At 36.1% G+C, this 22,909-nt stretch overlaps 1 protein-coding gene across 8 annotated transcripts in view; it reads right to left on the bottom strand.

Moving 5' to 3' along the window:
* Positions 1–22,909, bottom strand: part of LOC128894204 (tensin-1) — a 332,764-nt gene that overhangs the window by 132,265 nt on the left and 177,590 nt on the right. For 6 of the 8 annotated variants that reach the window (XM_054155783.1, XM_054155785.1, XM_054155784.1 and 3 more), the window contains one exon: positions 1,477–1,650. In XM_054155783.1, coding sequence (XP_054011758.1) covers positions 1,477–1,650 — 174 coding nt within the window. Of the gene's footprint in view, positions 1–1,476; positions 1,651–10,846; positions 11,288–21,517; positions 21,852–21,923; positions 22,323–22,909 lie in introns of those variants that run through there. The other 2 variants (XM_054155787.1, XM_054155786.1) reach the window with 2 other exon arrangements.

Below are 22,909 nucleotides of genomic sequence, written 5' to 3'. Positions count from 1 at the left end.
GACTATTCCAATTTTCCATATTTGAAACTTGAAATTTCTTCGATAATTTTAACTGGACCATATACAGGGTGAAGCGTCTAACGCTCGACCATAACAAGTAACTTTTAAACCAATGTTGTACACAAAATTTCTTCGCGCAAAAGTTCATCGTTTCGAGGGGAATATACGATGCAAACCCCCGTTCGCACTTTTAATAAATAATTAATATCCACCGTAAGTTATTACTATAAAATTTATTGTTGCTAAATTCTGTTTCGAATGTGTACTTATTAACATTTAATAGTATTAAATAGTATAATATTAAAATTGTAGTGGCATATTAAATTTCACAGAGAAACTATACGATCATTTCGATAGAAAAGTTTGGAGAAAATGTTCAACGTCTGAAGAACATTTATCTCGAGAATTATAAAATAAATGAATTGCTTCGAATACAATGAAAAAATTAATAGCTAGGGTGTTAAGATCAATGACAGTTATTTTAAGAGCACATGGTGGATACATGAAAAGAAAATTGAATTGTTTGTTATCATTATTGATAAGATATTAAATATACTATTGATAAAATATATTCTCTAGTGGAATATGCAGTTATTGTAGAAACATAAGTGATATTTATTAATACAAGATTCGTAATATTTTTTAAATACTTATTCTAATCAAAGAAGTGTCCACATACTTATGAGCGGAGGTATATGGAGAGTATTATTCTATCATCAACATATTTTTTATAAAAGATGTCAAGGTCACCCACGATTTTTTAAATAAAACCTTGCATATTTTTATCCATAATATGATAGCATTTGTTTGAAATTTTTTTTTTGTGCAACACATTATAAACTTAAGAAGAAAATAAGGAAAGATAGTTTTTTCGTATCTTGAATTTAACGAAATAAATATACCTATCTTATTCATATTCGTCACATTTTTTGCAAATTATTAGATTCTCAAAGTCAAATTTTCCGCTAAACATACTTTGCATCTGGAAAAGTCTTTAGTTGTTTTGTTATCTTTGCAATATCTTACTTGGCAAGTTTTTCATTCACCTGCAACTGCATTTGTATTTGATACGATAACATTGTATATAAGAAACTGTACGTAAAACTTTGAAAATGGTTATTTCACCATTCGCGGTAGGTTTAGTGTTAGGAATTTAGTAATTTGTTTAAACAAATTTTATTTGTTTCCAATCGAAACATCAAAGTATTCTGCTCAAAGGTTTAGACGTGGAGGCCTCGGTTAGTATCGGGTCGTGAATATCTCAAGTACCTTAAAACTCTTATTATCTAATGTTATTACCTTTAAGGAAGTTATGAGCCATATTATTTATGATAAACAGATTCTGATCAATTCTCTGACAATAGAAATAATAGAGAAATAATAGAGATCATGTTACGTGTTTCATCCTGTATAGCGTAGTCGTCGAAGCGAACCAACAGACAGGAACGATTACGATAACAAGTGAGGCGTACTTACCACGACTTGTTGACTGTTGGTCGGACTAGGGCTCGGACTTGGCGTCGAGTTTGGGGTCGAAATCTCCCCCGAAGCGGGTGAAACCGAACCTGTGGTGACCGTTGGAAACGCTCTTGCTGGATCTGCTTGCCATTGCTTATGGATTTGCTGCGAGGTATCCCGAAATCTAGCACCCTGGAACACGAGGCAAAACGAAAAGTATAGTTCTCGGTTTTAATAGAATCAACGGTAAGCAGTTACAATATTTCCTATAATATGGAAAACTTTTTCAATATCATTAAATATATCTAAACGTCGTTTAACGTCAGCTACGTAATGCAATAAAAAAAATATGCACTTGTGAGCGAAAAACATCGGTGACCTTGAAAATTCCCCAAAAATGAGACGTTGAAAAAAAAATCGTTACGGCGTATTAGCTCTCTCGTACCGTTACAATTAAATATAAAATATTTATTGTACAATAACAATTGAAAAAAATATTCAGTTCTTCTGGTTTAGGCGAACCACCCCGTAGATTTATAATATGGAGGTGCCAATCATCTCTTTTATTTGGAAAACAAATTTTCTTACCAGTTTGATTAGATGTGATAACATTCGATATAGTATTTTCAATATAGTAGACAGAAAAATACAATTTCCTTTTACTTTGTACTATCATAGCTTCCGATGCCATAAACAATGCGACGACACGGCGCAGTGTTCAACAGTTTGTCACCATCGAACACTTGCATCCTTGAGAAGAATCAGACCGCGCGACCGCTTGCGCATGGTCCTATACATCATATCGCAACGATGACATACTTCGATTAGTCGCGGATATTTGCCTCCAAACAATTGTATCGCAAACGATCGGTCTGCACGCTCGACTGAAAAACTCCTTCGAATGGAGCATTTATCTACGACTCGGTGACAACTGTATGGAACTCGCAAACAGTCGAAACGGACCATCATAACAAATTACTTCAACCGTTCGCTGATGGAAGAACTACAGGGTTGGGCGAGAAGTCTTCGCGTGCTCAAAGTAATTCTAAAGAACTTCACGGAATTCAACTGATATTCACGCTTCTTAATAACAATTTAGGATACTCTCAGAGTACTAGTAGATCTATTGTATAAATTCCTTACGTAGATTGACTAGTTTTGAATGAAACAAAAAGAAATAAAAGTAGGGTGGTACAATGTTATAGCATAAATTGCACTTTTAACGCTTTTAACCTCGGCGAAGAGCATACGAGCAAGGAGCAATAAAATAACATTTTTATTTTCTCTCCTTCCATATTTAAGTAGAAAGATCAAGCATTTATCATCGTGAATAATCGGAATGTACATTTTGCAGTTCATTTGATTATTTTCATTTAAGGAAGTATAACGCTGCAACAGTGTGAATAGAGAGGTATTTTCAGAAATTCTTCATAAAGAAACTATGCGATCAGTTGTTTCCAAATTTTCATTGTATGTTATTGAATATTTAAACAAACAGAAATCTGTCACATAACGTAATTGACAAAGCGTTACTCACAACAAGAAGGCAGTGAAAAGAAAAGCACTGGTGTTCGGCAAAACGGTTTCGTGACCACAATGTATATTTGAAATAAAAAAAAAAAAACAAAATTGTTCTGAAACTAGATACCTACTATAGGGTAGGGTAGCTATATTACCTATTGTCTGACGTAGGATTTGTTCAACATCTCAAAAAATTAGAAAATGATGGGCCTTCGAAACAATATTTTCGAATTTCACGAAAAAATATTATCTATTTGTTAAAGAAAGAAGAAAATGGAAAAAATCAATGTTCATTTGATCCAGTTAATATTCATTTGAATTACAATTAAGTTTGTTGAAATCCAAATTAGTAGAGGCGCGTAAAGGATATTTCCAGTATTTTTTTACCAAAAATTAAAAATTCAGAGGTTAATATAGACACCTTGCATCGGAGTTCGTAGACCCTCTGAGACTACAGAAGATCGCGTGCAACGGTGCAATCTTACGGAACGTTGTTCCTCGCGGTACGGTAATTGCAGTTATGCAACGGACTGCCATAATAACGATTAGCACAGGAGTATAATAGGAGGCGTAAATGGAGCTGCTTGCGTACACCGCGCGACCGAACGGTCGTTCCCTTTTGGTTGCTTTGAATTGAGATATTCTCCCTTCGCCGGAAGAATCGAAAGCGTTGGAATTAATTCCACGATAAACGGGAGAATGCGACGGTGCTACGTTTACCTTTAAAAAAAAGTGGCAATGTATACAAAGCGCCGTGTCTGATTAACCCAGTTACAGTTGATGTCCTTCCAGGTGAATTTCAAATTTCTCTTGAATACATTTTGTCAATGTACTGCCGAAACGTTTGATCAATCTGATGTTTTACTATTCAGAAAGAGCAGTACATGCATCCGAGATTATTTTGAATACGTTAACGTTCTATTTTCGTACTGAATATGTTAGGCACAAAATTCAAGAGTTAAAACATACTTCAATTTAAGTTTCTGTTCTTCATTTACATATGAAGATAGAATATTGCATAAACATCCGCAGTCTAGTGATAAGTGTCCACATATTTATGAGCAGGAGTGCAAAACATTTTTCTCTATCTCCGTTACTTTTTGTAAAATTTTACCGAATAGATATTTCATTCGCAACTTTGATGGCAGTTTTCATCCTTTGAAATGAATATAAATGTTATCTAATATTTTCCAATGCTGTATCAACGTGCCAAGTTACATTAAAATTAATGATTATTTATTACGAGCACAAGGATTCTATCTAGCAGAGAAAAAAACGAGTCTAGCAGCTATGTGTTCATAAAGAATACAATGATATCTCGACAAAAACGTACCTATGTCTGTTTTTTTTTCCATCAACCGACATGTGAATTACAATGCGCGCCTCGTTAATTCAACGCCACCAGAATCTCATTTAAAAATCCGTTCTTCGCGAATCCATTTTGCATCTAAAAAGATTTTGTTCCTTGTGTTAAAGTTTCATGACGGAGACGATCAATCTTCATCCGTGTTGAGTTCGGAATAGAGCACGGAATCCATTGCTTTCGAGGCCAAATAAACACAGCGTTCCGATTTTTCGCAGAAACAAGAAAAATGCGAGCATTGGACACCTGAACCGCGAATCGAATTCCAATCTTTCGTCGACTGTCCCAAGTAATCGAGTTATCCAGGTCGCCGATAGTTTCCTTCTCTCTAATCCTAACACAATGGTACACAAGTGCGCGGACAACTTAATCCGTTAAGTCGGTAACACCGAACCTGTTCCATTACGAGAATAGAACTGTCTTTGTGTCCCGAACACACTGATTTTCAATTCTATATCTAAAGAAGTCCTTGTAGAACGTGTGTCGCAAAAAAAAAAGACGTAGTAAATTAATAAAAGGTGTTTCTTTGCAAGAGAGTTTTCGGCGCTGGGAAATACTACAGAGAATATTCTCATAGCATTAGCTATCACCTGCTTATGCGAATAAAGACTCGCATGAATGGAAAAATATATTTATCGTGAAATCTACGTAGGATCGTACTCAAAAAACTTTTGATTGGGAATAAAGAGTTTTAATAATTTTTCTAAATAAACAAGAGTTTTTACTTAGAAATGAAAATTTATGATGACACGTAAACAATTATTTTGGTATACCATTCACATAATTATAAATGTATCAAATCTTCAATTTTCAACAAAAGACAGTGCCAAATTTTATATTTTAAGTAAAATCAAGTTCCGTGAGAACAATTATTTACGGACTATTTTTTATTAGAAAAGTAAAGGAAAACAACGAAAATTAATATAACTTTAGATGAAGAATTATTTCCTTGTCCCAAATAATACAAAGCTAATTAATGAACTCTAAAAAGATGAAAGCTAGTAATTCTAAATTACAAAAGATATTGTCTTCTCCTTTCGACGGTATTACATTTCGTAGAATAAATTTTCAAATTAATGGCGACTCGCAGTGTCGCGAGCAACTTCCACGTAGATGTTCAAATCCGATTACGTGGCACTTTTTCGTCGCCCTCGCGTCGATTTCTTCGTTTTTCGCAAGGAACTACGTTGTTCGTTCGTAATTCGACCCCGTCGTGTTACCGTGGATCGCTTTCTCTATGTGCTCGCGTGTCTCAGCAATGTTACGGGAACGCGTTACGTTGCAAGAATCGCGGACAAACGTACGAATTAGAGGCTACCGGGGAGCAGATATCGAATGCCGTCTCCGCAACGAGAGTCAGTGCCTTGAAGTGATCCAGCACGATCGAGATCGGACAGATAGGTTCGCGGCGTGCTAGGTATCGATCGGTTCGATCGCGGAGGTCGCTTACCGGATACGGTACACCGCATTTACACCAGCCACGATTGCCAGCCCCAGTGTAAATAAAGGCGTGGTTTTAATTAAGCAACAAGGAAGTAACAGGGCGACACGAAGGAAGAAAACTACCACGATTACATAACGACAGTTTACGGCTTGGGTGCCGCGCAGAAGACATACCTAGGCTGCTCAGGTGCGAGAGAAAAAAGTCCCGATTCGGATAAACATCAATTGGCGGGATTACGATTTATATAGCCCGATAACTCCACGAGCGTGCAAAGCGGCGCCTTTAGCTTGATACGTAGGTCAACAGAATGCACCGAACGCGATGCACTTCCAAGAATCTAATCGACACGCCTGAAAAAATAACGTGCCAACGTCCAATGTGGCATTGGTTGATAACGTTGGAATTATACTCGAAGGATCGTCCCATTGACCCCCTTTTATGCCTAGACATAGCGATCAGTACTTCGTATAATTTGTTACGCTATTTTTACATAACATGTTCAAACTTAAAAAAAGTTAGGAATTCTTGTTGGTAACTGAGTGCGAATTAGATCAAACACCTTCTTCGTTTCAATGTTTCGGTCAAAGCATGGTGGCCTTCTTCAATGGTGACGCAAATGACAACTACTGTCGATATTTAATTTTTCAGTGATTTGTTATATCTAGACTGCGGATCTTTATGCATTTATAGGAAATTCGAATGTCCAAGAAACTACAAAAACCAGACAATATGCAAGTATGTATATAAAAAATCATTGAAAGTAAAGATGATATTATAATATTTACAGACTAAAATAAATTCCAACTTATGTTCAATTTTTGTAGATACGTCTGTAACAATTTTATTTTGCATAAAGATCCACAGTCTAGTTATATCGTTATGAAGTTGTGCAAACTTACAATGACGAATAAGTCTATCAGAGTTTATGTAAATGGTTGTCTTTACAGCCTGATAGTTTTATTGAACGAGAAAATCGATTTTTGAGCATATTTTGAACACATTAAACTTTACATTAACGGTAACTTTATTTGCGCAAGTGAACCAAATTTAGCAGAATCGTTAAACACAGATACAGATACAGGTCCTGAGTTTAAAACTGCCTTAATATGGAATATCTTTCTTTCTTCATTTTTAATTAACTGTGTAATATATTATTAATTATAAAAATTCGGTAAAAATTTTAAACAGATATTGATTTATGATTTTTATCCAAGATACCCATATACTCAAAACGACCGCTGTGACTTTTCAAGTACTTTCGTTAAACTAATAACAATATCATTTAAACAAAAGCTAGTCTGTTGAAAATGAATTCTGTGCCTGTCCTGGAGAATCTGTTTTATTTAATAAGCAATTAATGTTACCTCAATTTTGCTTGAATGAAGCTATACATGTTTATTTGTATGGATTAATAGATGGATTTTTATATTCTTTTCAAAAATAATATTAGGGCCCTAGGTCAAGAATTTATTAGTTTGCAAGTCACGAATTTTATCGCAAACACCCACATACTTGACACACTGTGCGATGGACCGTTTTTCTCGTGGAAAAGACTCTCGAGAAAATCCCTCCACGAAATCCACAGGTGAACCAGCCAGCAACCTCTGCGAGAAGGGGACCGTTTATCGTCGATCGGTCGTAAAACGTGGAACGAGTTGACGGGGGACATTGTTATCAAGCCCTCTTTTGCCATTCGTACGCGACATGTAAATCGTGTCGCGAGACGGCATGCAATTGCGTCAAGCGTTTCAACCGGGAGAGCGTAAAAAATTAATTGTCTCTAATCCCAGCTGCCACGGAGTCGTTTAAGCAATAACACGCGTCGACCGTGCCCGTGGATGAAAGGAGGAAAAACTCCAACGGCTGGAAGAGTGCTCGTTCGGCTGAACGGGCGTCAATGCGGTGCAATCAATTTTCGTGTTGCTCGTAAGTCACTCGATCGTTGCGCGTTTGTCTGCGCTTGGCCGTGTGTTGTTCGTGTTTCCTTGCGCGGGAATTACGCGATAGATAACGGTTGATCTTACAGTGTGATCTCAATGGTCAGATATCGACGTCGATAAAGAGAAAACACACATGGAAATTTGGAGTAACGCGTCCACGACACAATTACGGAGGCTGGGGAAAATACAAATTTCACGCAATTATTACCCGTAGAAATTAATTCTACGCCTTTACATTCAATCTTAACATTGATAACTGTAGTTTAAGTAAAAATATTTACTCATCATTCTGTTATGTTCAATTACCAACCTTCGTAGTAATGAATGATTGCTTTGACATTTCGCTTTACGACTATGTGTGTCTCTTGGAATGTGCGACCGAAGGAAGATTAAAAATTGTATAGTCTTTTTTTTACACAAATGTTGAGTGCATCTTAGAAAGGCACAGAGTTAATTTCTACACCCGATATTTTGACGAACGAGAGAAATATGAACAACTGTGTATCCGTTTCTCGTTAGATGAACAATTCTACAATTTTCATTCAAATTTGAATTGTAGAATTAAATATTGCACAACAAACAAACTAAAATCCTATTGTTCATTTGAATAAATGTGGATACTCTAAGTCACTCGACCGTTGCACGTTTGTCTCTCCATGACTCAGTGCTAGTTGTGTGCACACGGGAATGTGGAGCAACGTATCCACGGTACAATTAGGAAGCATGTGCCCGTTTGGTTCTTAATTAATTTCTAGGGGGGAAAAAAGGAGGAGTGTTCCATGTAATCGATTTATCGCTGCCTTCTCGTTCAGTCGGACATCATATTGAATTATTGTTAATTACGCCCAACAAGATTAGAGACGGTTCGACGATATCACGTCAATTAGTCGGAGTGTTGCTCCAAAAAGGTGGATACGAGGCTCTGATAGGATAATATCGCCTATCGGGTGTTACGCGGACTTCCCCGGTGACACATTTGTACGGGAAGAATTTAATTATAGAAGGTAGATGCTGAGGCTGACAAATGACCATGCTATCCTATCTGCAAACTCGGTGGACAACACAGGATCTCGTTTTTCATCTTCGATCGGCTATACTTCATTTACGTCGTTCAGCTACTATATTGCTCACTCAAGAAATAACTCATGTATAATATTTTACAAATTATATGTATTGTACCACTTATGCTATTTTTTATTAATATAAAAAGTCAAGCATATATCCAAATTCATCTTTGTTCGAGTCTCGTATTTAATTTGAGTAAACCAATTTTATTTATTAAAGCATTACTTCGGTAACAAAAATCTGATAAACGATTAACAGAGTCATATCTAAGGTCGGATCTGGTAGATAGTACGGACAGTACTAGTCAGACGTTATAGTCAGACGTTATAGTCAGACCACCGTGTGTCTGCGACAAAACAAAAATTGCTGGATGCTCTCTACATTCTACTTACTCATAGTATTCAGAACTGATTTATATAGCTTTCTCTTTGCAATACAAGTGTTCATCATTATATGAATTTGTAGTCGTATTACATATTAGTAGGGCAATAGAGTTCCGAGCTGTGGATTTCATACAACCGAAACTATTAATTAATTTTATTTCATTTTCCCGTCACTTTATAGTTATAATGCGTCGATATTCGAATTGTTTAGAATTTGGTGAGTAATATTTAAGATGGCAATAACAAAAACAAATTCTTGACTTTCCATTCACGTCGCGTTTCATTTGAATACAAATGCTGTTGAAGTTACTGAAAATGAATTTTCTGTATAAAATCATTACAGGCGGTAAAGATTGCATTCACTATGATAACTCTAAATGTAGAAAAGCATCGATCTTTGAAATCGACTCCAAAGCCTAATATTCACGTCAACAAAAATTCTGCTCTGCATTTGGTGGGACTGAAAAGGTATCTTGTATGACGAATTGTTACAATCGCGTGAAACAATCACAAGTCACTATAAAACATAATTGAGCAATTTGAGTTATGCGTTAAAAGAAAAGAAGCCATTTACTGGATAAAAACGCCGTAAAGTGATCCTGCTTCATGACAACGTCCAACCACATGTAAAAGCGACCGAGGACTATGACTTTGCCTTAGGTTGAGAATTTCTTTCGCACGTGACGTATAGTCCAGACATGACACCTTCGGATAAATTGAAGAGAACTGCAGACATGATCACCTATTCCATTCGCTGCAGCATCATTTGACTGATACACACTTCAGAACACTTGAAGCCATGCAAAAATTCATTGATAACTTTATCACCTCGAAACCGGTGAACTTCTATCATTAAGGAATCCGCAAGTTGTTCAAAAAGTGACAAAAGGTCTTCGATGCAAACGGGAAATGTTTCGTAGATTAATATTTTTCAGTTTGTTTTTAAATAAAGATTCAATTTTGTGAATTAACGTTAAGAACTTTTATGCCAAACCAATATTTAAATGCTTCAATTTAAATAAAAGGATCCGAATTAATAAAAAAAAAATTATATAGAGAGCATTTGCTTCTAAGTCTTTAATTACAACTCATATTTAACTTTTCTAATTTCATTAAATTGCATTGATTAAATATTAAATTTATTTAGATGTTATCAGTATCTAAGTCTTCATTATTCAAAGGTTTTTTCGATAAATTAAAGCTAAGTACTGAGAATTTTATAGTATTGTTGCGGGTGGTAATTTGCAAACAACTCTGTGAGTGACACCTATAAAAAAAATCAGAAATGTCGATCGGTTGTCTACTTGACACATGTAAAAGTTTCAGAACGATCGGAGTTCTGGAACATGGTTAGATAATTAAAAAGAAACAAAAATCCTATGCGTTACGCTCCGTGCAATGGGCTGAAGGAGAATGAGACAATGGTCAGACATACTACGCGTGTCGTACGGCTGAAGGAGAATGAGATACTGGTCAGACACACTATGCGTATCGTTACAGCTATGCATACGACAGGGTGGCAACCAGTTTCAACAATTTTGTAATTAATATCATAAAACTTTCTTTAAAAGTATTCCTTAAATGTTCGATATTAACCTAGCCTTTAAAAGGGATACATATGCATATTTCATAAATAGCGAGCTAACAGTGTTCCCATTTTATCGATGCGTACCTCGCTGAAGAGATAATCCAGATTTTTCTGCGATATCTTTGCCTTCATTCCGCGGGCATTCCTTGCGTCGAACTAGCCAAGAAAACAACCGAAGCGTCGTGTCCGCTAAATCGACGAAGACATGTGCGAATGGCGCCTCGACGAATGTCACAAGTCACAAGTTCCTTTTTTTCTTTCTTCCTCTCACTCTTTCTTAGGTATGTTGATCTCGTTCCCGCTTTCAGAGTCCGCTGCGTCCTTTTAGACGCATAAATAGTCGATGACGCGACGCGCAAAATGCGACAGAAGGTCGAGCACTAATGCCCGTACTATAAGATCCATCTGCGCTTTTCCTTCAAGTTAGTTGGAAGGATCGCGATATTGCCACAAAAATCTTTTCTCTACGCATACGCCAATGCTTTTCTAGTAATTCATACGTTACGTCGATGATACGAAAGTCATCTGCAGAGATAAGCAAAATTTTAATCTAAATAGAAATCTGTGTTGTGACGAATACAAGATAAACAAGCTGTTATCAGTTGTTCGTTGGAAATATTTCACTACGATAGAGTAAAAATATAACTAATCGTTATATAATACTTCTCCAAGCATTGGATTAAAAACATTTCTACCATTTATATTCATAGTTCTCTTCAATTTAACATCGAAGTAAGTGAATTATGTATTGCGAAAAATGTTACATTTCTAAAAAATTTAGTTTTACGTTTGAAACGACAGGAGGAAAATTTGTCATCACTGCTTAAATGAATTAACTTGACACGTACTTATTAATGAGTTTTATTATTAATATGTTTTGTTTCTTTAAAACGTGCGTCCAAATGAAAAATTAAACTTCCTCGGAATGTCATAATATCCTTTTTTTATTATAGTTGAACAATTCATTAAATCGAGGAGAACCATAAAACGTTGTCAATGAAATGGTTGGAGAGACGTCATTGAATATTTTTCTCTTGTGCCAAGCGACCATTGAATTTATAAAAATGTAACTGTGTTTGGTTCGCGTGGTAGCTTGTTCGACCGACTTCGACGAATACATAGACTACAAAGCGTAATGTGCGAGGGTTTGGGGATCGTTTGAAGAGTGTTTGTCAATTTGGATGAACATGAGAGTGTATGTTGTGTGAAAGGTTAAAAGAAAAGTTAATATTAGTGTTAAAGTGTAAAAGCTTAGGTTAAACTGCATGCAGCCAATAGCGAGCGTTTTAGTATATTAGAATTATACCGACTAGTTATTTGATGTATTTGCAGTTATCAACAAAAATCCTATCAGTATTCCATTAAAATTCTGCCTATCTCTGGTTTCCTCGATAAGATCTGCAAACCGAACCGACGAATGTGATTCGTCACGTCACTAAACCTCTGCGTCCTTGGAAGATATTTTTGGTGCACGACGGTAAAGTAGCTTCTCGTTCGCGAATCCACGCCCCGAATTTGCGTGACTTTGCTTATTAGATAGGCCCACGGGATCCTTTCGAAAGCGATTATCGATTCGCGACGTGTCCTCTTTCTCTGCGAATCGATAGACTCGACGATTCGTCTCTCCAACGGAAACATTCTCACAAAACATGGATTGAGAATACGCCAAACTCCAATGTTTAACCCACCAATTACACTGTTTCGATTTTTTAAAAATGTAAAAAAATGTCTGTAATATTTTTTGGAGAAACGTAAGTGACCTTTAATTTTCTAACGTAATGATGTATATTTTTGTACGTAATATGAAAGCCCGTATTAAGACGAATTCATTCATGTGCAATAAACTAACATTTTAGGTCCTACAAAGTCAGAAATCAAAGAAATAATTCGAAATATATTTTTATCGACACAGTTTCACTTTCAATCACGTACGAGGTTTGAGTAAATGTAGGGTCTATAAGTTTTACAAAGTACCGATATTTTGTAAGAAAACTTGGTATGTTCTTAGGGCAGCTAACAATAACTTTTTCACCTATACTATCCAAAGTTGAAAGAACAAAAAGAATTTTCAAAAGATCAAAGATAAAACACCGATAAAAACTTTAAAACTAAAAAACTCATTTCCATCTTCTTGTCTGTAAACATTTTCATGAGAACGGTAATGCAAGCTATTCTTGTCTACAATTAACAGTAATTATTCTTACTAGACATGAAAATTGCATTACAGACAATTAATAAGGGAGAATGATTGATTTCGCTTGTCGGTGAAAAATGGAGTTGCTCGAGACTCGTATCATTTGAAGAGCCGTTGTAATCAAACGAGACAGTGTCTTAATGAAAATGTATGGATCAGGTGTTTAGCAATTCGCCAAGGTTTTAATTAAATTAAACCGGTGATTCCCTCGATGGGAATTCCGCGTTGGATCGAAACTGCCATTCCCGAGCTGAACCTGGTAGCCTTTGATAACTAGTTCCAACGCCCACGCGAAATTACCAACTCCCCTTTCTACCCCTTTTCTCTCTTCGACCGGTACTTCCGTCGGTGGCATCTCGTGTTTCAAGCTTGGTACTGGATTTCGATCGACCGGCCATTAGATACGACCGTGTAAAATGTACTATGGTTTCTCAATGACACCGGAGAAATCAGTGCCGATCGAAGTTCTCACGGCTCGTGCTGACCGATTCCTACCCAGATTCTTATCGATACCGGAGGGTATCTCCGTTCGCTGTTAATCTGTCGCGTAAATTGCACACCGTGGACGTATGCGAGACAAACAAATGCGAGAGACGCTCGCCACACAAGTAGACACGTGAGAAATGCGCAACGGGGAATTCGGGGAATCTTCAATTTGCAACAAATCGTTCGTCGTTCTAGGCTGTACTTTCTACTTGGCATCAACGTTTTTATCCATTAATAGGTGGAATCTTTAATGATGGAAACCTGGGTAACATGGTTCCCACTGTTGAAAGTTTTTCAACCACACACCTTTTCTGAATTCTACAAAATAATATGGCTTAAAGGGGCAGAGGTTTTGTTGAATATCTAACACATTTATGCCGGCGCTGCTATTTGTGTTTCTTGCCATAGGGCGGGGTGGTGGTACACGCCATCTGATAGACACGCGAACGTGAACCACCGGTGGTCCACGACGCCCGATGGGACATATAAGTCGTGAGCCACCGGTGGTACACGCTGACGTGAACGTGTCAAACAAGCAAAAACTGATCTCATAATCCCATGAACATAGCATTAAACTTCTATAACTTCTGGTATATAGAGATGTAGTAATACTACAACATTAATACTCATCGTATACATATTGGACCATTCAAGGACGAACTTTCTTCAAATTCCACATTGTCATTACCGTTTGATGATTATAACAATATTCAGAAATCTTTCGTTTATTATAATTATATAAAATCTTTAGTTCAGACTGTTTTTAGCGTCGTAATTTTATGAGTCTTTCTAGAAATTATTTCTCTAAAGTAATCAAATATTTTACTCTTCAAGAATTTTTATTCATTACAGATTTCAGAGTTATTGTGCGCCCAGAAAAATTAGGTTTCTTTTAAACTGTGCCATGAGCTTAAGAAGGTTAAGAACGATTGCCTTAGACAAACTGTAGACGAGTAGAACGTACCCTCTCTCTTTCACTATACGTTTCTCCTTGTCGTGCACGGTAATGTGTTTGACGGTTGCGTGACACAGGTGTGTAGAATTATTATGCAGCCGATCGCATGATGAATCGGCTTAAACCTAGCGAATATTTAATCTATATACGACTGAGCGATGTATTTTCAACGAATCGCATAATCCGTTTCGAAATGTCAATGCCGCATCGATAGCTACGGGATAATTAAACATTTAAATAAATTGTTAATCGAAAAATTCGAAGACGATTTAACAAATAAGTTCTGTATGTTACGAGGATAATTTTCGTTGCGCGTAACCAAGGCACGATGATCGTCTATGATGTAAAGTAATTATTCTGTCAATAACGGCGTGACATTTAAAAACTTCATAGTAATTACACTTACATTACGTTAACTTATTATTAATTAAATCTGTTACACTGGGTGTCGAAACTGAATTCAAATACGCGTAATCAATACTTCGCACATTTTATATAAATGATGCATAAATATATCGTACGTGTTTAATAAATCAGAATGCGAAAAACACGCTAGAGTTTACGGAATTAATTGCACATGATAGAGCGACGTGCACAGAATATCGAATACATCCAAAGTTATGCACAGAGTAATGTATGCATTTCGCATATGGAAATGTACTAAATGTCTGTAATATATTTGTCCTTGTCATCAAAAAAACATATAATATGGAAAACGTTACGTACAGATATTAAAATTCAGTACTCAAATGGGACGTATTTAATAAATAATTCTTTAATCGACTAATAAATCATACGAATCGTTAAATGTCACGGAGTTACTAATATCATATTTGTTTTGACATTTTACGTTATGAACTCATCCAAAGCAGAAGAACCATTCAGAGTTTATTTTAATCTTCTAGAAGAAAAATTAGTTAGTACTGAATGAAAAAACGAATTCTGTGTTTTAGCAGATTTCATCTAAAAATAAGACACGGAAGAATTGACAACATTTTTTTTTTAACAAAGAGCTCTCCACTTTGTCAATACATTTCAGCGATATCATGCCACGTGTCCGACTAATCGCAACCACTCGTAGTGAATTATCTTCACAAACGATAACCTGCGGAGTTACGTAGCTCTAACGTTGCAAAAACGTTTGAGTCTTTATCCAACAGAAGCAAATCTATCATGAAACTAATGATGCATCAACTTGTGGCCTCCACAAAAAAAGGGAGCCTCAAGAGTTATATTTGTAGAGTTTTTAGTTTAACTACTACTCTTTTTATAACACATAAATAGAAGTATTTATATTTTAGGAAAAATTGAATACACATTGTTTACACTTTGTATTATATGATCTACGTCGAATTATGTCAGAGTGGCAATCTTTCTTATTTTTGTGTGCTTTTAAAAAAGTTTTTAAAAAAGTTGACCAAACATTTCGAATATTCTTTGTAATTTTAAATAAATGTTATTAATATAATTTTCAACAAACATTTAAATTTTTCGGTTATTTAATACTAAATTATATTTAATTCATTCACTGTCGATTATGGGATATCTGGTAGTTTGTGGTACAAGTTTAGATTAGTCGCAATTGGTCACGGAATAAGTTTACAGCCATTTGAGTTAGGAATTATTAGAAAGGATGAACGAAAATTGTATATAATAATATTTTTTTATTAAAATCAACACATTTAATAAAACTTCTTATTACCAAAGAAATAACTTAGGTTACGCGTCTCTATTAAATTTTGTGGCACAGAGTAAAACACTAAATTTTCTTGCCAGTGAATAGATTAATAATGAAGACTACATCAGTTTAACTCGGCATTCAGTCAGACTCCTTTGTGTTAATAAAAATGTTAATTAATCCCTTACGATAATAATAAAATAAATATATTTCCATAATTATACAAATCATTTAATCTTTGCGAAACAAACCCGTCACTGTTATCCAATGCCTGGTCGATGATATTCTCGACGATATCCTCGTGAATCAAAGAACGATAAGTATTTTTCGCTAAATTGAAACCGACCGGTGTGCTCGTTTCCAGGAAGTTCAACGTTTGCACTAAAAACAGGTCGATTCGAGCTTGTAATAAATTTGTGCCCTTGACGGGACGTATCATCATGGTCGCGGGACGATAATCACGATTGCTCGCGAATTGTCAGTGACTGCGGGACACGCGTAGGTTGCGTTCACGAATCAGCGTTAAAACGAACGCGTCGCGATGCGTCAATATTCCGCTGACACAATGGTTGCGTTTCACTACGAGGTTTCACTTCAAGGAAAACGGTCAATTCACGTTTCTGAGGATCTGTTGTGCCTCGAAGCTAGTTGCGAATTATCCTATTAACTTAAAGTTTCTTAATGCATTAGATACATGGCCAATGTATATTGGCATGTGTGCATTTCTTGTTCCACCTTTTTACGAGTACGGCTGTACATGTACACCAAAAGTATTCTAGACAAATAAAGTACATATAAACGAATTTTGACACTTTTAAAATAAGCATTTGTCTGGCACAGTACATTAGATTTTGCTTTTTTGAATATTTCATCAAATAATAATATAACAAATTCTGGAATTTTGCTTTTGCGAAGATTAAAAGAATATTTTATAATACCGTACGTACAGTGTAATTCTTAAATAAGTAAGATAGTATAGACCAGTATATGTATTAAAGTCTATAATCAAGTACATACTTTATTACATGTATTAATAAGAAAATCTACAATACTTATCTTGTTTGTTTAATAATTATACTATATGTATTTTATATACATACATATCAATATTTACATATTCATTTTATTTACATATCGAATAATATAAAATAAATGTAGTATAATTATTCAATAAGTAAGGTACATACTAATACGGCATTCTATTTATGTTATTTAATTGTAGACATGTATATTATAATAATAGTTATTTTTAGATAGAAACGGAATCTGAACATTTTTTGTATTATTATATTTGACAATAAAACGAGATATAATGCACAGTGCCAGAAAAATACTTACTTACAAATAATATTTATATAATATTTGCACATATGCACATGTAAATAATAAAATGCTTTTTAACTGATCAAACAAAGCTTACTCATAAACCATATGCACTGTTTAAAATTACTTCCTCGTGACAGAGTTAACAATCAGAAAAGATACAAATACAGCGATGAAGATATTCACTACTTCAGCTATAGATATCTATGCGTACACGTTATTTATAAATTATATTTTTGATTTACATATTTCTCTCATATTATGTAGTTATTTTATTGCCCTGATAATATGAAATTGAATTTAAAACTACTCGTTATTTGTTTCTTTCTTTAGATTGGACGGGCAAATTCAATTTTATGTTGGTTTACACGAATGTAGTATGAATAATGCGCCACTGTTCGAGGCTTCCCGCCATGACACGTGCAGATGCGCGTCGCGCTGTTACGAAACGCTCGATTGTCCCACACGTCGATTTCGCAACGCGGATCGTACGTACATAGACATGAATTAAAAGTTTCCCCGCAGCGATCGTTAAAACACTGACGATATTGTTTTATCGTCGACGGTGCGTGCTCGTAAACGGCGCGATAACACCCGTGAGAAATAGCACCCACGTGCCGTTGTGGGCCCCATAGAAAGTTCTTCTGTATTTTAAAAGCAAATAATGCAAACAATTTCGTTATATATTCAAAAAATATTGATTCTTCACTTATTTACACCACTTATACCAGGAACCTATAGACTTTTTAACTTATTTGCATCATTAGCGCATATGTGCACGCATTTTGTCTGGACACTGTCATTAAAGCGCATGTATGCGCGTGTTAGCGTCAACGTCGTTTAGAAATCTTTTGAAAGCATTTTGTCACAACAGGAAGAAAAGATACATGTTGTGGAAAATAATTATATTTAATTTATTTTATTATTGCTAATATGACATTAACATAATGAACTTAAAAAAGTCATAAATTCTTTATTTATGCAATATTGCTTTTATTTGTCATATATTGTGTAACATGTTTCTTTACATACAAACAAGAACAATTTTGGCGATAAGAACTAAGTTTCCATTATTCCGTGTGATGCAAATGGGTTAATTCCAATATTTCAATTTGAGAAAAGAGACCAGACTTTTCATATACCTAGTAGAAATTAATGCCAACCTATATTAATATTTAGTTCCTAACGTTGACAATCTGCTTCCCAGTTATAGACTATTTCTAAATAAACCGGTATTTAACGCGAGCCTAACCTGAACTCCTTTCACGGCGGGACAAAGGCAACGTCGTCGGGAACAACAGTGTCCAACGGTTAAATTAGAGTCGTACAAGAGATCCTGCGAGGTTTTGCCGCCGGTGTAATCTCGATCTCGAGCGAGAGGTCGTTTATCCTCCCCCAAGCTATGCGCCGAAGAGATGTCCGGCTTCGTTCTCACATGGTCTGTGCGCTACGTCCCCGGTATAACGTGCACTGCCGTTAGAAGACGATCGAAAGACCGGCAAGAATGCTCGTCGGTGGATATTATGGGTTCGCTCGGTATCCTTCCCACTGCGGGGCCATAAATTTCAAGTTACAGTCGAGTCTCTTTTCATATTTTTTATACGATGCAAAGCACCACCTGGAGTTCACTTTTCCCATTTTTCATTAAAATCACCGACTCGTCAATAATGAACTTTTTTGATTGATTACGTTGTCACAAATATTTCTTTCGTTTCATTAGTGAATAGTATATACACAATATTTTATATTTTATGCATTTCATTTTGCTCTATTAACTTTTATCATCTCTCTGGAAACAGCATAATGCCATCTTTCCACAAATTTTGTGGTCAAAAAAGACTGCTGCGTGTAAGTTGCGAAAAAAAATTTTGACATTTCTTCTAAAAGTTACAAACTTATCAATTTTATTAAAGAGTCTTCGAATTCCAAATTTTCAACGTGAACTGAAAAATTGTATTTATTTCATTTATGGTATGTCTGGATTTCATGCACTGTAGATAAAAGTTAACAAGAAGTAAAGCCTTGGTTGTTAATTATATTGTCAAAGAAGAAAAATCAGCTCAGAACGAGAACAAAGTTGATCCTAGTTCTGTAGATAAAGGACCATTGCTTTCACCATGAAAATTATGAAATATATTTCCTACTTGTTAAACATAACTCTGTTCATATTCGGTTTTCTATGGGACATATACACCACATAAAATGCGACTCAACGGTACTCCGTCGTGCGGAGGACCTTGTGAAGACTGACGGCGAAATGTGATGAGAGAAATTTCGAAGCGGTAGTGGCGTGCATGTTCGAATGATCATTAGATGTTCCGAGTTTCAGACCTCGTCTGGTTGTATCTAAATTTAATCGCACCAATTCGATCACCGGAATCAGTTGTTTATAGTACGCGTGCCGCTGTTCGTAAACATTAAATCATTTCACAAGTCTTTGCATGTTTAAGGAGTCTATTTTGAAGCCCTACGACTTTGATGCCTTTGAGGACTGTTTTTAAAGAAACAATTGTACATGTTAGTAAGTTAGTTTCAAATTTTGTACATGTATTTGTTTTGGTGAATCAAGGTATGAGAATATTGTTAAGAAATAAATAACTAATTCCTGTCTTAATTAAATATATCGAAAAGATATTAATTTTGATTAAATATGACGGCGATAAGTTAATTCTACGAATGAAAAATATCATACAAGGTGATCACTTTGTTGAAAAATATACGATTGGACACTTAAGAGGTGTTTCTGGTGTGATACTTTCAGAAAATCATTTTTATTTTTATTTATTTGAAAGTAAATATATTTGAAAAGATACCATTAAAATTTGGAGAGATTATTTCAATTATTTCAGCTTTGACAGTCGATCTATAGGAATATTATTAGTAGACAAAACATTGGAATTATTCTTCATTTTATAGACTTTGAAAAAAATTCCGAAAGTATGCTTAATTTGTCGGTCATCGTACCAGGAAACCCCTTTAAAAATACTAGGATTGATTTTAAGAAATTTTGTAGTTAAATTGTTACTTGAAACAAAATTATTCTAAACTAGTGGAAAACACAATTCATAAATAAGTTAAAGTAAAAATTATTTGGCCATGCAATGTGATTTTCATTAAATTTAATACTGAAAACTACCGAAGCCGATGCATACCCTACTATAGATACAACTATATGTATGTCTGTAATTAAAAGGAGAAGGAACGAGCAAATTTATCAATAAAATTAATTCTCTATTATAATAATTATCCTCCAAAATTGCAGTAAAGGCATTATTAATAATTGAGTGACTTTAGAAAGATATTAGAAGTGCTTGGACTAATTTGAGCGGTTTAGCAGATTTAATGATAAATGGCAACATTCGAAGTACGAATTTGATAGTTTCTTTTGATCAGAGAAATAAACAGGCCGGTGGCTAGAAATTAAGATTTTCAAATGAAATTAATGCATAGAACGAGCAATCTGTTCGAAGAGGATCCAATGGGCTAGCGAATTTCTCGGTAAACGCGGAAACACGCAAATCGGCGAGGTTTCTCACGAACGCGACGACAGCATCAAGTTTACGTGCTCTCACACGTATCCACGTACTCCACTGGCGAACAGTAGATCGTGCCGCGCACGATCCTCGCCAGCTCTCTCGCGAGTCAACGATATTCCTCGTAAATATTTACATCGCTCCGGGAGATAGATCCGTCCAGACGATCTCGTAGATATCGCGGCTCTAGAGGGCCTCGGAGAACGCTTTATCCTCCCGCATCCGATCCCTCCATCCCTGTCAGTTGTCGGAGCGACAATAAAACTTTTACGAGCGACTCGCTATGCTAATTACGCAGTACTCTGATTTAGTGGCCGATGGAACGGATTAATTGAATCGAGACGAGCCTCGAGTAAACGTGCTTCGATGTTAACGCTTTGAGGCACTCGATTTAAAAAATAAGCAAGATTCAAGCTGCACACAATTACAATCCCATTGTTAGGCTTCGAAATTCTTTCTGTTTTTTAATATAAAACAATTTACTTATTCGTAATAAATTAATCCCATAATCCCACCATCCATGAAACACTAAGTAAATGGTGGACAGTTTTTAACCCATCCAACCTCAAAGATTTAATGACATGACGTTTGACTCGTCGGGAATTACGCAGCGGAACAGTACCACGAACGCTGAGAATTAAAGTTAATCGATTTATACATTCGAACGTCGCTGTACATGTGCATTTAGCTGGCTGTAACGCGAAACGCCAATAAAACTCTCGTCGCAGAGTCTCGAGGATCACCAGCACTAAAACTACACTTCGACTGGGTTCGATTCGATCCAGCTACTTATTCCATGAGCACAGGTCAATCTCACGGTCACGAACGAAATTTAATTCCTCGGCAGCACGGTCAGCTCGAGTGGCCACTTGGAAGATATCTATTCGACCACGGCTAGTTTCAGTGACCACTAGCTTCGACAAGCCACACTTTTCACCGTTTTTAAAAATGAAATACAAATAAATGTATTCCACCAGATTCACTGTTCTTACCCTCTCTATACGCGAAAGAACTCGAAACAATGTCTCATCAGAATTCACTACAACCCGATTCCAATTTTCTTTTTTTAACGATAACCTAAACTAAAGCACCGGAATTAATGATTAAAATTTAAATAAGAAGCGTTTATACATGCTTGCAAAGGAAAAAACACTTTTGATTTTCAGAAGCTGCACTACACAACGTTGGTTGGAAGTTGACAGTCGTTTGTTTTGAAAGTAATTCTCTGAGTGCCTCTGCAGAGGGGTTGGAGGGTTGTCACGAATAAACTCTGCAGCGATGACTCGATACGCGGACGATCACAGTCGTCGAGCAATTGTCGAAATCACAGTGGAACGAGGGTGCGCGAGACGCAGCGTAGCGTCGATTGGACCGATACACAGCGTAAAGTGGCAGCCAGTGATTACGTCGAGCTAGCAATTTTCCGCGGCCACGGAAGTGCCCGGAGCGTCGAGACCTCTCGCGCGACGAGCGTGCGCTTACACGTATGCGCGTACCGCAACTGGCTGGTCCCGCCGAGATCGCGCGGAACGCGATCCGACCCGAGACCGTGTGTCGCGTGTGCCGTTCTCTGGTGCACGCGGACCCAGCTGATGGAATTATAACTCTGCGTGAACCTACTCGTTCTGAAGCTTTGCGCGATGAACGCAAATCAACTTGAATCGTTCCATTAGGGTCAAGGATGGCTGTGAACATTTATGTTGTTAACGTTTCTCCGGTGAAAACGGGTCAGTTGGAATTTTCTTATCACGATTAATTGTCGGTGTGAAACTCTTCAGTATAAACACTTTCCTGGTGTATATGCGTTGTATGCATTTTATTTATCCTGACTGAGAGTCGGTATAGAAGACCTGTATTATGAATATTTCCTCGATGGTCACATGACTTTTTAATTCTTGCATCGACATAAATACTCGTTGTGAACTTCCTCGTTATAAACACTTTCCTGCTAAATACACGTTGTTTGCATTTTGTTTGT

This window comes from Hylaeus anthracinus, unplaced genomic scaffold (genome assembly GCF_026225885.1).
Source record: "Hylaeus anthracinus isolate JK02 unplaced genomic scaffold, UHH_iyHylAnth1.0_haploid 3, whole genome shotgun sequence".
Taxonomy (NCBI): domain Eukaryota; kingdom Metazoa; phylum Arthropoda; class Insecta; order Hymenoptera; family Colletidae; genus Hylaeus; species Hylaeus anthracinus.
This window is presented reverse-complemented; position numbering and strand designations above follow the sequence as displayed.